General features: G+C 35.4%; 1 protein-coding gene across 1 annotated transcript; it reads left to right on the top strand.

Annotated features, from left to right (window-relative positions):
• The first annotated feature begins 392 nt into the window (after positions 1-392).
• Positions 393-12,437, top strand: LOC121321512 (kynureninase-like). Its single transcript, XM_041260496.1, has 14 exons — positions 393-478; positions 1,684-1,870; positions 2,866-2,986; positions 3,426-3,508; positions 4,633-4,694; positions 4,831-4,902; positions 5,806-5,880; positions 6,262-6,408; positions 9,151-9,249; positions 9,513-9,586; positions 9,936-9,988; positions 11,018-11,103; positions 11,623-11,853; positions 12,168-12,437. The coding sequence occupies exons 2-14, from the start codon at positions 1,702-1,704 to the stop codon at positions 12,294-12,296; spliced, it is 1,401 nt and encodes a 466-aa protein (XP_041116430.1). The 5' UTR covers positions 393-478; positions 1,684-1,701; the 3' UTR covers positions 12,297-12,437.
• Positions 12,438-13,769: the final 1,332 nt, after the last annotated feature.

Below are 13,769 nucleotides of genomic sequence, written 5' to 3' on the forward strand. Positions count from 1 at the left end.
AAGTGCATTATCAGCTAGCAGTAAATTATCTACAGCTGTTCAATATACACAGCTCCAGTCAGATAAGAATCACTACTAGCTGGCAATTGATTGATCTTTGGCTCTGCAAATCTAATAGTTTTATAGATTTAGAAAAATACAGCAGAATATTTCCCCATAGTAGTAAAATGTATGATGAAATGTACTAGATATGATATGGTGTTACTTTCCAAATGTTGTAGAAGAATCTGCTGCATCAACAAATTATAACTGGTAAAACATTGTAACTGGTAGAGGATTCCTTTTTACACACTACTGAGTAAGAGTGTTGCTCAATCATCTCAGTTAAACATTGGTTGCACTTCTGCTAGTCAAGGGGGTGGGATGTGACGTATGCAGGGAGGCACCAGAAATGTGTAAGAGGAAGAGGGTTTTAAAAGTATGAAAGCAAGCAACTTTCTCACTGAAACACTGGTGAACTAAATCTTTTTTTCTCCAGGTAGGTGCCTCATTTAGATTATTTAGGCTATATAATGTTCTTATAAATTAAAGCAATTTTCAGATGAAAAAGTTATGCTTAGTTTATACTGTATTTGGTTATTTTTTTAAATTTTGCATGCATGTTTTTAAGTAGTTTGATTTTTTTACTTCTCTTTTTATATTGAAACAATAGTACAGTGCAGTAGTTGTCAGTACCACACCATAGGCTACATACTCAAATATACTTTACTAGCGTTAGAAAATATATTGTAGCATGTCGGTTCTCGCAGGCAGGGGTTTCTCATAGGCGAACCCGGAACTCAAACCTCTGACCTCCCGCACTGAAGCATAGCGCCGATACCGCTGTACAAAAGAGCCGGCTCCCTTGCAGGAGCTGGTATCGGGTTTATGTCTTCATACTGGATTACATCACCTAGCAACCCTGACCACTACCCTCGTACACGCTACCCTATCCTTTTACAGCCAGTTATTAGTAAAAAGTAGTTGTGAACGACAGAAATAATAATAATTAAAAATACTGACTTGCTTGTCATTTTATGAAATACGGGAAGGATCAAACACTTCAGGGTGCTTAGACATCGTGGTAAACAACAATTTAATTCATGATTTTTCCTGGCAAGCATATGTTGTCAGTACTTGGCTGTGATTGGTTAATCCGCCAACGGTACAGCGCGGCAGCTGGAAAAAATCGCTCTGATTCGATTTGAGCGGTACCAAAAAAAAGGACATTTAAACAGACATAAATTCTCATACTTTACACAATGTAAAACATTGTTTTTATAACAATCTGTGTTTAGTATACTTTCCAAAGCAATATTATAGGGATTAAGCACATTTGGAACCAACCTTGCTAAAAAACAGAATTGAATAAAACAGTGTATTTTCAAATCACGAGATATATCAGATTGTGTCAGTGGACTACAAACTGGTGGGAGTGTGTTATAGATAATCAGCATGTGCTATATACACATTTCTGAAACTGCTAAATTAATTCACTGTATTCAAGCTGTGATTGTACAAGCCTGATTCTGAACCATACTTTATGTGTTGCTTGCTAATGCCAAGAAAAATGTTTAATATCTTGTAGTGCAAATTCTGAATGCTGATTTAAATCATGGTAGGAGTTAAACATATGCCATTTATATATGTTACATAAACACTAAGGTGAAACTATAAGAAAATAACACATTTTATTTTTTTCAGTTTAGATTTTATACCCCAATGGAACTTTTGAACTGTACTTCCCCTGCCATGATTCTGGAGCACACTGCCTCAGTGTTGGGATGTAGCACCTTAGATCGAAAGCTTGCCTTACATCTTGACCAACATGATGCTTTACAACACTTGCGGGAACATTTTCTGGTCCCGAAAGTTAAAGACCTACCTTGCAGTAAGTTTGAAACATTTATTAATACAGTATCTCCTTCCAAACAGTGTGGCATACATACTTCCACCTGTTTTAATAGGTTAAAACATCCTAAAAGTCTGTTCAGTTAATTTAGACGACTTTCGTGAGCACTGAAAGAAATGACCTTTTACATGAAATATGATTTTGTTCATATTCCCTTTATGTTACCCTGTTGCTGGTGGAGCCACCTTGAAACTGAAGAAGTGCATTGGAATTAAAATCAATGACTTTCTGATTGATGTTGCTGATAAGTGCTCATAGCATGTAACCATCAACTAGGAAACCATGCTATTGCCTGCTTGTGATCAACCAATTAGTGAAAGTGTTGATGGACATTGTTGTAATTATCTTAAATCTTACTGATGGGGGCAGAGGAAAGTGCACAGGCAAAGAGAAGAAATCAAAGTAAAGCAATGAGGCATAACTCTCTGAGACTGCTTTCCTGGTGACGAGGGCTATTTTTTGGATCTACTGGGTCTGCCGCTGCCAAGTGCTCACACGTTTTCTCAGCTAGGAAAGTTGATCTGTGGCAGTTACTTTTAGGAGCTCTGCATTTGCCCACATATCAATAGGTGCAGAAATTAAAGATTAACTTTAGTCTAAATATAAAAGGCATGATAACTTTGAACACAAGAATTCTGTTTGCGGATGAAAGACAGAACCTTGACACTGGCATTTAAAATTAAAAACAAAAAAAACCGGATTTGGAACAAACCAAAGTCCAAAATCTTGTTTAGGCAGTTCAGCAAAGTGCATTACTATTTCCTTTGCTAATTATCATTTTTGCATAATTAGTTTCAATTGCATTTTTATGCATTTAGCCAACTCTGCAGCACTTGACATTTTCTTTCTACATTTCTACAGGCATTTCTTTGTAACTGGATCTTCTGTGTAATGGAGCAGTGTAGAAAGGTAGTTTAAGCTTGTTAAAGAGTTAGTCCATAAAGAAAATGTTTTCTTTTTTAATCCCTTCACAGCTGACTTGTCATGCGTAGATGAAAAAGAAGAATGTATATATCTTGTTGGAAATTCTCTTGGATTGCAACCGAAAAATGTTAAAACTTACATTAATGAAGAGTTAGATAAATGGCACAAAATGTAAGTAACATACTGTTTTACTTAATTAGTGTGTTTGACCCAACCATGTATTTTCCCCATTCATTGTTTTTAATGTATTTTTTTTTATTTGCTGCTCTACCTTCAGTTTAGAAATAAACACTACCTTTTAGGAACTATACAGGTCACTTCACAAACAACAGCCTCTTTCTTCACACTGACTGGAGACTGCCCCACACAAACATTTATCCTCTGTAATATACCTCCCTGCTAATCACAGGCAGGTGATACTCAATAATTCTATGAGCCAGGTGATCTTCATCCTGGCTCTCTCCCGTAACATTCTGGGCGATGCAGTTCCCCTCCTGGACTACATTTTCCTCTAATATTCATTTATGATGTTGAGAACCAATATATTCTAACTAACTAGGTCTTTGACTTACCAATAGTTAAAGTCTGTTTTATTTATATTTGTGTTCAGGGGTGTTCATGGTCATTTTGAAGGCAGTCGTCCTTGGGCTTTGGGAGACGAATGCATTGTGGACCTAATGGCTAATGTAGTGGGTAAGTTTACTAATACTGACTACCATTACTGGTTTTAGAATAATAATTTGATATCAACTGGGTTTGTCCAGTACCTAAAATATCAACTTTGTTTTTGTTGGCAGTGCCTCCATTGCTGTTTGTAAGATCTTGTTTTCGATACCCTCAGCCAAGTCATTCATGTAATGAGTAAAAAATGTATCACAGCACATGGGAAAATGTTCTGATAATGCACCCACACCTTCTTCTATACTATACCATACAACATATTACTTCTCCAAGCAAGTTCACAGCACGGTAGAGATAGCAGGAGCTGTTCCAGATCTGTAATATTTCCATTTGCATGCATTAGCTCATTTACCATACACATTAACAGACATCCTGTGGTACACTCTGCTACCCTGAAGTCCCTCCTTATACTTACCATATCACATGGCAAGCTACAGGTTTCCACGTTCACTTCTGACACCACATTTAACAGGCTTTCTGGTGGGTGCCTCCATCCTAGGCAGACTGGAGAGATCGGCAGGGTGAGGCTATCCAACGCCCAAGCAGACTGGGTACAAACCCAGGAACTTCAGCTCAAAGCCCATGGTCATAACCAAGCTCTCTTGTGAGAGCTGTAACTGACTGGTATATTTCTATGTGTGTTCTTGTACCAAATTCACATGATATACTCTTTAGAAAAATTATTTACAACATAATCCATACACTAAAATGATCTTAATTCTACAGTTAAAAAACAGAATGCCCTATAGGTAAATTAATATGTTCATGCATACATGAATTACACAGTTAGTGTGTAGTGTGCAAATAATAACTCACGAGTTAAATGAGAGTCAATTAATCATTTCTGAAATTTGCCACAAGCAGGAGATCCCTCCCACATAGGGTACAACAACAATCTTGATGTTTATGGTGTGTTTACTGATAGATTTGTTACATACATGATCATTTAGGTTAAAATGTCTCAGAATCTCTGTATAACAGACAGAATCTAGCAAAAACCTACATCAAAGGCAATGAGCAACTCTGGGTGTAAAAAGAGAGATTATTGAGGTTATTGAGGTATAGTGATTTTTTGGTTCAGGTGTTGTAAAATTAAAATCAGTTTTTCTCCTTTGAAAAATGTTGTTTTCAAACAGGAGCCAGAGTGGAAGAAGTAGCATTAATGAATGCGCTGACTGTGAATTTGCATCTTCTGTTGGTGAGATTGTAACCTTTACATTGTTGTATCAAAATTTGATTTATTTTCAAGTTTAGATAATTGTATGTTTATCTATCTATATATCTATATCATATTATATCTATATTATACTTACACATACTTTGTATTGTTACAGCTCTCCTTTTATAAACCAACTTCAAGTCGTCATAAAATTCTCATCGAGGCCAAAGCATTCCCCTCAGACCATGTAAGCAAAACATTTAACAGTTATATTAGATTTCTACCATGCCTTTTACTACCTTTTAGTTGGAGACAAATGATCAGCCAGTTCACAGATTAGCTGTGGCATCTACTGTATGCAATGTAGAATCCCCATTGCATACAGGCTTTAGCATTTAAGCAATCTTTCTGCATATTTTGTACAAAAGGCAGTTCACCTCACTGGGCTACAACTTGCCAGCTGGATATTTGTGAAATTTGTTTTTTTTATTGTAATTATATTCATTATTGTTCCCAAATAGTTCCCCCAGTGATCCCCTTATATATATATATATGGCAGAAAAGCACGATCCTTATATTTTTTAAAACAACTTTAACCCCTTTTATATATATATATATATATATATATATATATATATATTATTATATATATATATATATTATATATATCTATATATAATATAAATTAAACATATTTAATCCATATATTTTTTATATGTTGAAAATGGTGCACCATATATTTTCATTAGTCTGTAATCCATATAAAATAAATATATGGATTACAGACTAAAAAAATATTTTAAATATATCCCATATATTTTAAATGTATAAAAATGGCCCAGTTTATATATATGAAAAGTATCATACCTGTCTATCATATATATAAAAAATATATGTTTGTTCCATAAGGGGCGGTATACATGTGCTATAAAATAGTGTAATATGTTGCATTATTCTTAGGAGTTGATTACCAGGAATTACCTTCTGCAAAAGTGCAATAAGTATAAAGATAGATAGTGCTTATTGTAGTCAGCAATCTTTCAAAATGAAATGTGGAGTTCTGTACTGTAAATTGTAAATGTAATACTACTTGCCTGTACTATCTTTCTGAAGAAATAATAAATGTTGTTTCACATACAATTTGTTGTAGTATGCTGTAGAATCCCAAATTCAGCTTCGAGGACAAGATCCTCAGAAAAGCATGCTGCTGATGCATCCCAGAGAGGTACATTTTAATGGAAGTTATCTGACTTGGAAACAATTTCAGATTGAATAAAAATAGGGGAATACAGATAAAAATTGCACTGAAAATGTACATGCAAGGTAATTATTTGTTTTATTCAGATGAAAAAGCTAAGCTTTTTTATGAAGACTAAAGCCTCTTTTGCAATGGAAAAGTAATAAAACTGATAAAAGGAATGGCTTTTTAAAATTTCTTTGCTTTTTTGTTTGTTTTTGAGTTATGTTTTTATGCTTTGTAGTTCATTAAAGTTTGTTGTTGAATCTTCTGCTATTTTCATGACTGTACTTATTGAGTGATGAAAGTTTTGCAAGTAATTGGCTTAGGATGTTTGGAACATCACTAAAATGTTTTAACCATTCTTAGGGTGAAGAGACATTAAGAATGGAAGACATCATTTCTATGATTGAGAAAGAAGGAGATTCGATCGCTGTGATTCTGTTTAGTGGAGTGCAGTACTACACAGGACAGCTTTTTGATATGCCAGCAATTACAAAAGCAGGCCATAAAAAGGTATAGTTTATATCTCTCATTTTAGTAGTTTCAGATAGGATTAAACCCCAAAGACCAGCTTTTTTATTAAACCGCAGCTTATACATTATACAAATAGTAATCTTCTTTTGAAACGGTTAACAAATGTTTCACACATAAGCATATTCACCAAACATGGTTAAAAAATGTCCTAAAATAAGCAATGTATATTTTAATGTTCATTATTAACACATGCAATTACTATTCATTATGTTGCCATGCGCAATTAAAAACAAAAGTTAATTGGTACCCTGGCTGCCTAAAACGTTGTACCTTTTTCGTATCAACTTAATATAACATTAATATAATATAAAACTGGTAAAACTGCTTCTTGGCAAAATAATTGTCCTTCATTGTGAAGAGATTTGGTAGACATACATTCATTTAGGAATGAGTTTAACCATGTAAGTTGAAGTAAATTCTGATTAGGATTACCTTCAAGTAACCTCTTTTCTAGCAGTGATCTTTGATCTAGAAAGTCCTGCTTGTCAGTCATGAACAAGAACTAGTTTCTGTCTCAATGGCTGTGTGCTACAATTTTTTTGTTTTGTTGTTAATTGGGGTTAAAAGTACTTTAATTATGTTCCTTTAAAGGTGGGGTGCAATGAAATAAAAAAAATCATATCCTGAAAGTTTCATTCACATTCGTTACTTACAAAGTGGGGGAAAAATGGCACATTTGTGGTTAGAGCGTTTTCAAAAACCTTCGAGACCTCTATCTGGTCGAGCTCACGTGCGTTACGTCACACCAGGACATTCACTGCTGTAAACAAATGCAGTAGATGGAGGACAGAAGTGAAAGTAATGTTACTGGTTCGGATGTTTTAGCATCTTAAATCAAAGTTAGTCTTGTGCTTGATTTATATTGGCTTCACAATGTTAAAAAATCAACAACAACAAAAAAACCTGCTTGTTTACATTTGCGCTTACTTCTCTCTCTTCCGTGATTTGCTGTAATCTGTTGATGGTAGAGTAGCACACTGTGTCAGTTTCAGATTTTTTAATATGAATTAGTTTTCTTGGCTGTATTTTCACATCTGCTTTTTGTGCTTGTGACAAGGATCCTTATTCAGACAGTGAATTTATTTTGAACTCCGTACAAAACAGCCAGTCTCTCGTTTCCTCACTATAAGCTTTTTAAAAGTTGAGCAATAAACACAGAGTGCGTCGGATCTCTGTGGCAACAGATCAGCTGCAATTTAACATGGAAAACAACTTAAGAAAACACGAGAACTAGAGGTCTCCTTTTTTGGACTTTCTGCACAACTTTCTCTGAACAAATCAATATAATACTTCTTACATATGCAGTAAATAATACTTTATTCTTAACTTGTATCCCATTGGAATCTGATATAGCCTACATCAACATCATAAAGTAACCTAAGACATTTTTGCAGGTCAATGGGGAAAATAATAATAAATAAATAAAGTTGAAGTGTATGTTAAGATCTAAATCCGAAGGCAGAAGATCTTACGCAGGAATGTCCCGACGAAATTGAGAGACTTCACAGGAATGCATATGAGAACGTGACATAACGTGATCATTTCATCACATTATTTATTAATAATGAGCATGCAAGGTTGTTGGCTATATAGTCACATCACTGTTTCATCAAACAGTGTTATAATGAAATGATAGGATCATGCCCTTACCCTCTGCACCTCTCTTTTTCTGGCAGCCGCTTGAGTCCCAGTGGTTTTACTTTTTCTACTAGAAGAAGATGCTGCTGCCCTGCAGGTACCATCCGGATACATGGATGGTACTGCATCCTTATTTAATTTAACTTTTTTAACAGCACCCATCTTGAACATCATTAAATTAATAAAGCTGTCTTTGGTAAAGAAGGTGCTGCAGATGCAGCTGCTGTTGGGCTTAGCACCCCAATCCCTGGTCCTCCTGATGAACTTCATCCATTGACAGAATCGCACCGGCTCTAGAAAACTCATGGAGAGATACCAATGGCCCTGCTGTGTTGGAGCAACCCTATATTGCACACTTATTTACCATGGTATCGCTACCCTGGGTGCATTGTGTTTTGGCGAGCGGTAATGCAGGAAAGCAGTGGGCGGGATGAAGAGCTTGTCCTGGTGTGACATCACACATAAATTAGCTGCAGCTTCGAGTGAGGAAGACTTTTCATAGAGGTGTCAACTTCAGAGTTATTTTTTATACACATAGTGTTAAAACCTATGCATTAAAACTGCACAGATACTATTATTGACTTGCCAACAGTACTATACAAATGAATTCTGAAAAAAATGAAAAACCATTGCACCCTACCTTTAAAAAAAGAGAAAAAAAAGAAAAAATGATGTTAACTGTACCAATGAGTTTATGAATAGAACAAAAACTATGCAAACAGTTCTTTACTGCCATCTGATGGGTTGTACTGAAGTCAATCTAAATCAGTTTAATTATTCTGAAAGTACTTATCTGTGTACTGCACGTAGCATTATTGCATATTACATTGTCCTCAGCTGCTTAATATTAACAGTATTCATTCATTTGTATACATTTGCATTATGTGTTTGGCTTTTTACATTTTCTATGCCAGAACTAATTTACACAGTGGAATTGAAAAGATGCCCTCTGACGTTATAGCCAATTTGTAATATTGTATTTGTTTTATTTGTATGTGTATGTACATGTGGATGCCTCTCACTCAGTAGTCTGATAACAAAACTATATTTTTATAAACATATCTCATATAGGTTTTGTTCTAGGGTTGTTTTGTTGGATTTGACTTGGCTCATGCTGTTGGCAATGCAGAACTGAGTCTACATGACTGGGAAGTTGACTTTGCCTGCTGGTGTACATACAAGGTAGGACATTGATGTCCCACAATGAAGAACTGTTATGGGAATTTGTAATAATAATAATAATAATAATAATAATAATAATAATAATAATAATGTTATACCTTTCACCAATACCATATAACCAGTGCCTACAGTTTCAGGAACATAGGAAATGAATTATCCAATGTTTCTGAAACAAGGATATACCTTTCAAGCCATTACACAAGTACATGGATGTTATTTTGGTGAACATGGTTTTAAAATGGAGCTCTGCATTTTCATTCCAGTATCTGAATTCTGGAGCAGGTTCTCTAGCTGGAGCATTTATTCATGAAAAACATGCTAAAACTATTCAACCCGTGTAAGTATCTAATACTGCAAATTTTACACTTGTTAAAATAGAGTATTTTGTTACTAGATTATGTTAAAAAATATAAATTTGGGGAACACGAAAGTAGACGTAACTGAATAAAAAAAAAGATGATTTTATTCTAAAAGACTACATTTCTGTGTTTTGTTCTCTGACTTTTTAAAAGAACACTTCTGATATGTTCTTGATGGTTACTCTTGTACAGACAATAGATCCCAGAGATCAACATTGTATTTCCATTATGTGTAACTATTTCTTTACACATACTGTAATAGAATAAAGGTCAAAAAGTTTTTCACTTACCAGTCTTTTTTTTTTTTTTTTTTTTTTTTAATTGCAGGTTGATTGGCTGGTGGGGTCATGAAATGAAAACTCGATTTCTTATGGATAACAGTAAGTGTTTTATTAGTGCTGTAGATACAGTAGTGTTAAAGAGAATGCGTGTGCCTGATAAAAAAAATAAATAAGTACATATTATAGTAAATAAACCAGTGAGATAAGGCACAGTCAGAACTGGGTACAGTACAAGAAAGGCACCGAGAGTAAGCAACCACAAATGCTCGGCCTTTCCATGCTCAGCCAACAGCCATCGCTTTTCATGTACTGCTGTATTTGTACATCATCATTTAAAGCATTGGGAATATTATAAAATTACTGGCATGGCCAAACCTTACCTTATTTCTGACATCCCTTAACTGACCTGATTCAGCAACCTCAGGCAGCAGCATCAGTACATGTTTTCTGAGGTAGAAAAGGTGACGGAATAGACTACATGCCCTAGGTCCATTAGATGCCCTTGGAACAAGTTTCACTGGAGACTTTTTTATTTTGGCAGTTGCTCACCTAGACAAAATCAAACTGCAGGGGCCAGAGGGGACTTTATAGAGATTATTTATGTAATGTGCAGTTGCAGACCACTGTGGGTTACATATCAGCTCCAAGCCAGTCTGCCATCTGTTGGGCATTAACAGATGTTATCAGTGTTTTGGTCAGGAAAGCAAAATAAACATTTATATATTTATTTCTTTATATATTTATTTTCCGCTGACTAAGTTATTTCAACACAAACTCAGGAATGATAAGATTTTTTTTCCTCCAAATAACCAGAATACATTGTACATTGAAATAAAAAAATAAATACATAAATAAATAAAATAATAACACAAGTGTGTACAAATACGTTTTCATCAACAACAAAAAAATAAAACAACTTGTGAACCTTATTTACTTCAGACTGCCAGCTACATCATTATATTATTAGCACGTTTTCATCAGTAAGCTTACACTGACCCCTTGTGGTCATTCAAATATTATTTTTACATAATATCCAGGTTCTTATAACATTCTACAGAATGTAATGTAAGTTGGTGATCCCATGCTGCAGTAGACAAGTATGTTTAACTTGTCTCATTAATCTCCTAGAACTTCAGTTAAGCCCTGGAGTAAATGGATATCGGATATCAAATCCTCCGATTCTATTGGTCTGTGCCCTGCAGGCTTCCTTAGAGGTAAGAAGGTATTGTATACTGTGTGCTGTGCATACCAATACACATATTTATATATCTTTTCATCCAAAAATTCAATAAATATTTATTTTCTTGGCATTTAAATTATAGTGCTTTTTAGGGTCCTCATCCCAAAAATGGGAACCCCTATGCGTTGATCATGTCTGTCAGTACTCCAGATGGTGAACTGCCTTGGTTTTGCATCTTGCACCTTCACTAAACGTTTATTATACACTCATAGCCTCCTATAGACATTACAGATTGGCTATAATCTGAATTGAATGCTCAATTTGTATTATTATGCCAATAATTATGTCCTTATGGAACCTGGTTTGAATCTCAGGCCATGTCACAAAAGCACTATCACAACCTGCACAGAAGCACAACTTAGCATTTCTGACTGCATAATCTGTAATTTTTACCTTGCGTAGTTAGTACTCTGTGCTCTGTCAAGCACACAAATCTATTTGATTCTGCCTCTTTTCTGTTAAGCCATTACGGATATATTTTTTCCTTGGTTAGATCTTCAACCAAACTAGTATGAAGGCACTGAGAAAGAAATCTGTTCTCCTTACTGGTTATTTGGAGTGCCTGATTAAGCAGTGCTGCACAAAGGACGAATCAGATCCACAGAAACCGTATGTGAAAATCATTACACCTTCAAACGTGGAGGAACGTGGCTGCCAACTTTCTCTAGCCTTTTCGGTACCAATCAAAACAGTTTATAAAGAACTTGAGAAGAGAGGAATAGCAGTAAGTAAAATGTTCATTTCAACATCTTGGGGAAATGTGAACATGGTAATACATGCTATAATAATGTAACAATCATTTGTTAGAAATTTGTAATTTATTGAGACATACCCCTAACAAGTAGTAAGTACCAAGTACAAATGTCCTGCATAAAACATTTGTGTACTTTTAGACCTTTTTATTAGTGTCTCAGTTTAAAATGATAGAGCGTTTGAGTCACTGCGATTTAATTTGTGTATGCATAATGGTTTTGTAATGAAAGTCACTGTTGAATTTGGAAAATCTGCTTTAATAAACTTTCACCCATTCTTTTTCAGTGCGACATGCGGGAACCAAACGTGCTACGCATTACACCAGTGCCACTGTACAATTCATTCAATGATGTGTACCGTTTTATCAACATTCTGAGAACTGTTCTCACCGCAAGCCAGAAAGAACAAGCATAAAAATTAAAGGATGAACTTTGAAAAAAGAACTTATGTATAAAATAGTATTTTGAAACTGCATAGTCTTACAGTTTGGTAATGCATATCTGTACCAATTGTATTTATCTATAATGATGATAAATACAGTAAAAGAAATAAAACATCAAAATGAATTGTTGTTGTTGTTCTTCCTCTTCTGGAGAAGCAAAATACACTGTTTAGTAAACATGCACTACTTAACATGAGCATGTTAGTCCCAGCTGTGTCTGTTTTAACTAGCTTCTATAAAACAGCTTAACATTATGTTCTTACTTGTCTTTTTTTGTACATGTGACATATTACAAAAAAAAAAGAGAGAGAACTCAACCACCACAAATTTCGAGTACTGCAATTCTCGAAGTACCTATGGGTTCCATTTTCTTTCTCAGAGTCAGTGGTTGGCACTCACCCTGACCCCTCCCCAAAAGAACATTATGACTTTTGTTCCACAAATAAATGTAATGAAGTACTTCTAAGTAATGTATTAAAGTTGTTTCATTAAGTAATGAGTGACCAATGCTCAATGAAATGGTATGCTGTACAGTTTGAGGTTTTAGAGCAAACTTGTCTTGTGGCCTGAGATGGGTGTCATTGTATTTCAATTGAGGTGTAGCTATGCTAAAATTAAGCTTAAGAGAAGTTAATAACTAAAATGCATTGTACATATGGCATACTAAAATCAATATAAAAATACACTTACTGTTAAGCATATAGCAGAGAAAAATAGCACAGATACATAGGTAGCCTATTATAATAATTCAGTTCAATAGAGTGATGTATATTTAGCACATACCATTTACTAGGAAAGTCTTCTTTGAAAGCTTTTGCTTTTACCAGGTAGCATTTTTCTCATTCTGTAAAACTCTGGTTTTGGTATAGTGGTAATGTAACTGCTTGGTAGGGTACCACCTGCCCCATAGCACCTGATTCAAACCCTATATGTCTATCTTCAAATAAGAAATGACTAACGGTATATATATATATATATTACAGTTCTAAACCGCTAGTGCAAACGAATTGTAAACTGCAGTTTAGCGAACCCAGTTTATGGACGTTTTAACAATTTTATACGAAAACTTAGAGGACCACACTGGCACAACACTGGGGCACCAGGGACACTGAGGGTCTGAGTTCCCGTGGGAACCGAAGCACAGAGGGCATCTATCACCTCAGTATTGATGTGCTGGGGTGTCAAGCACCAAGACACAGAGCGTCTAACCACCAAGGGCGCTGAGACACCAAAGGCATCGAGTGCACCGGCAAGGACGCCTAGCCTTAACCGTGTTTAGTCACACGACCCAGGGTAGCGCGTAGCATATGCTGGGGTGGATACACAGGCTCGACAGCTGAGGTCAGGCAATAGGTGAGCAGTAATATGGAGTGCTATACTGAGAAAATCTGGAGGAGCGGGACGTGGCAGAGTCGGGTTCCAGTGGACGAATCAAGCACCTTTAT

Source organism: Polyodon spathula, chromosome 10 (assembly GCF_017654505.1).
Source record: "Polyodon spathula isolate WHYD16114869_AA chromosome 10, ASM1765450v1, whole genome shotgun sequence".
NCBI lineage: Eukaryota > Metazoa > Chordata > Actinopteri > Acipenseriformes > Polyodontidae > Polyodon > Polyodon spathula.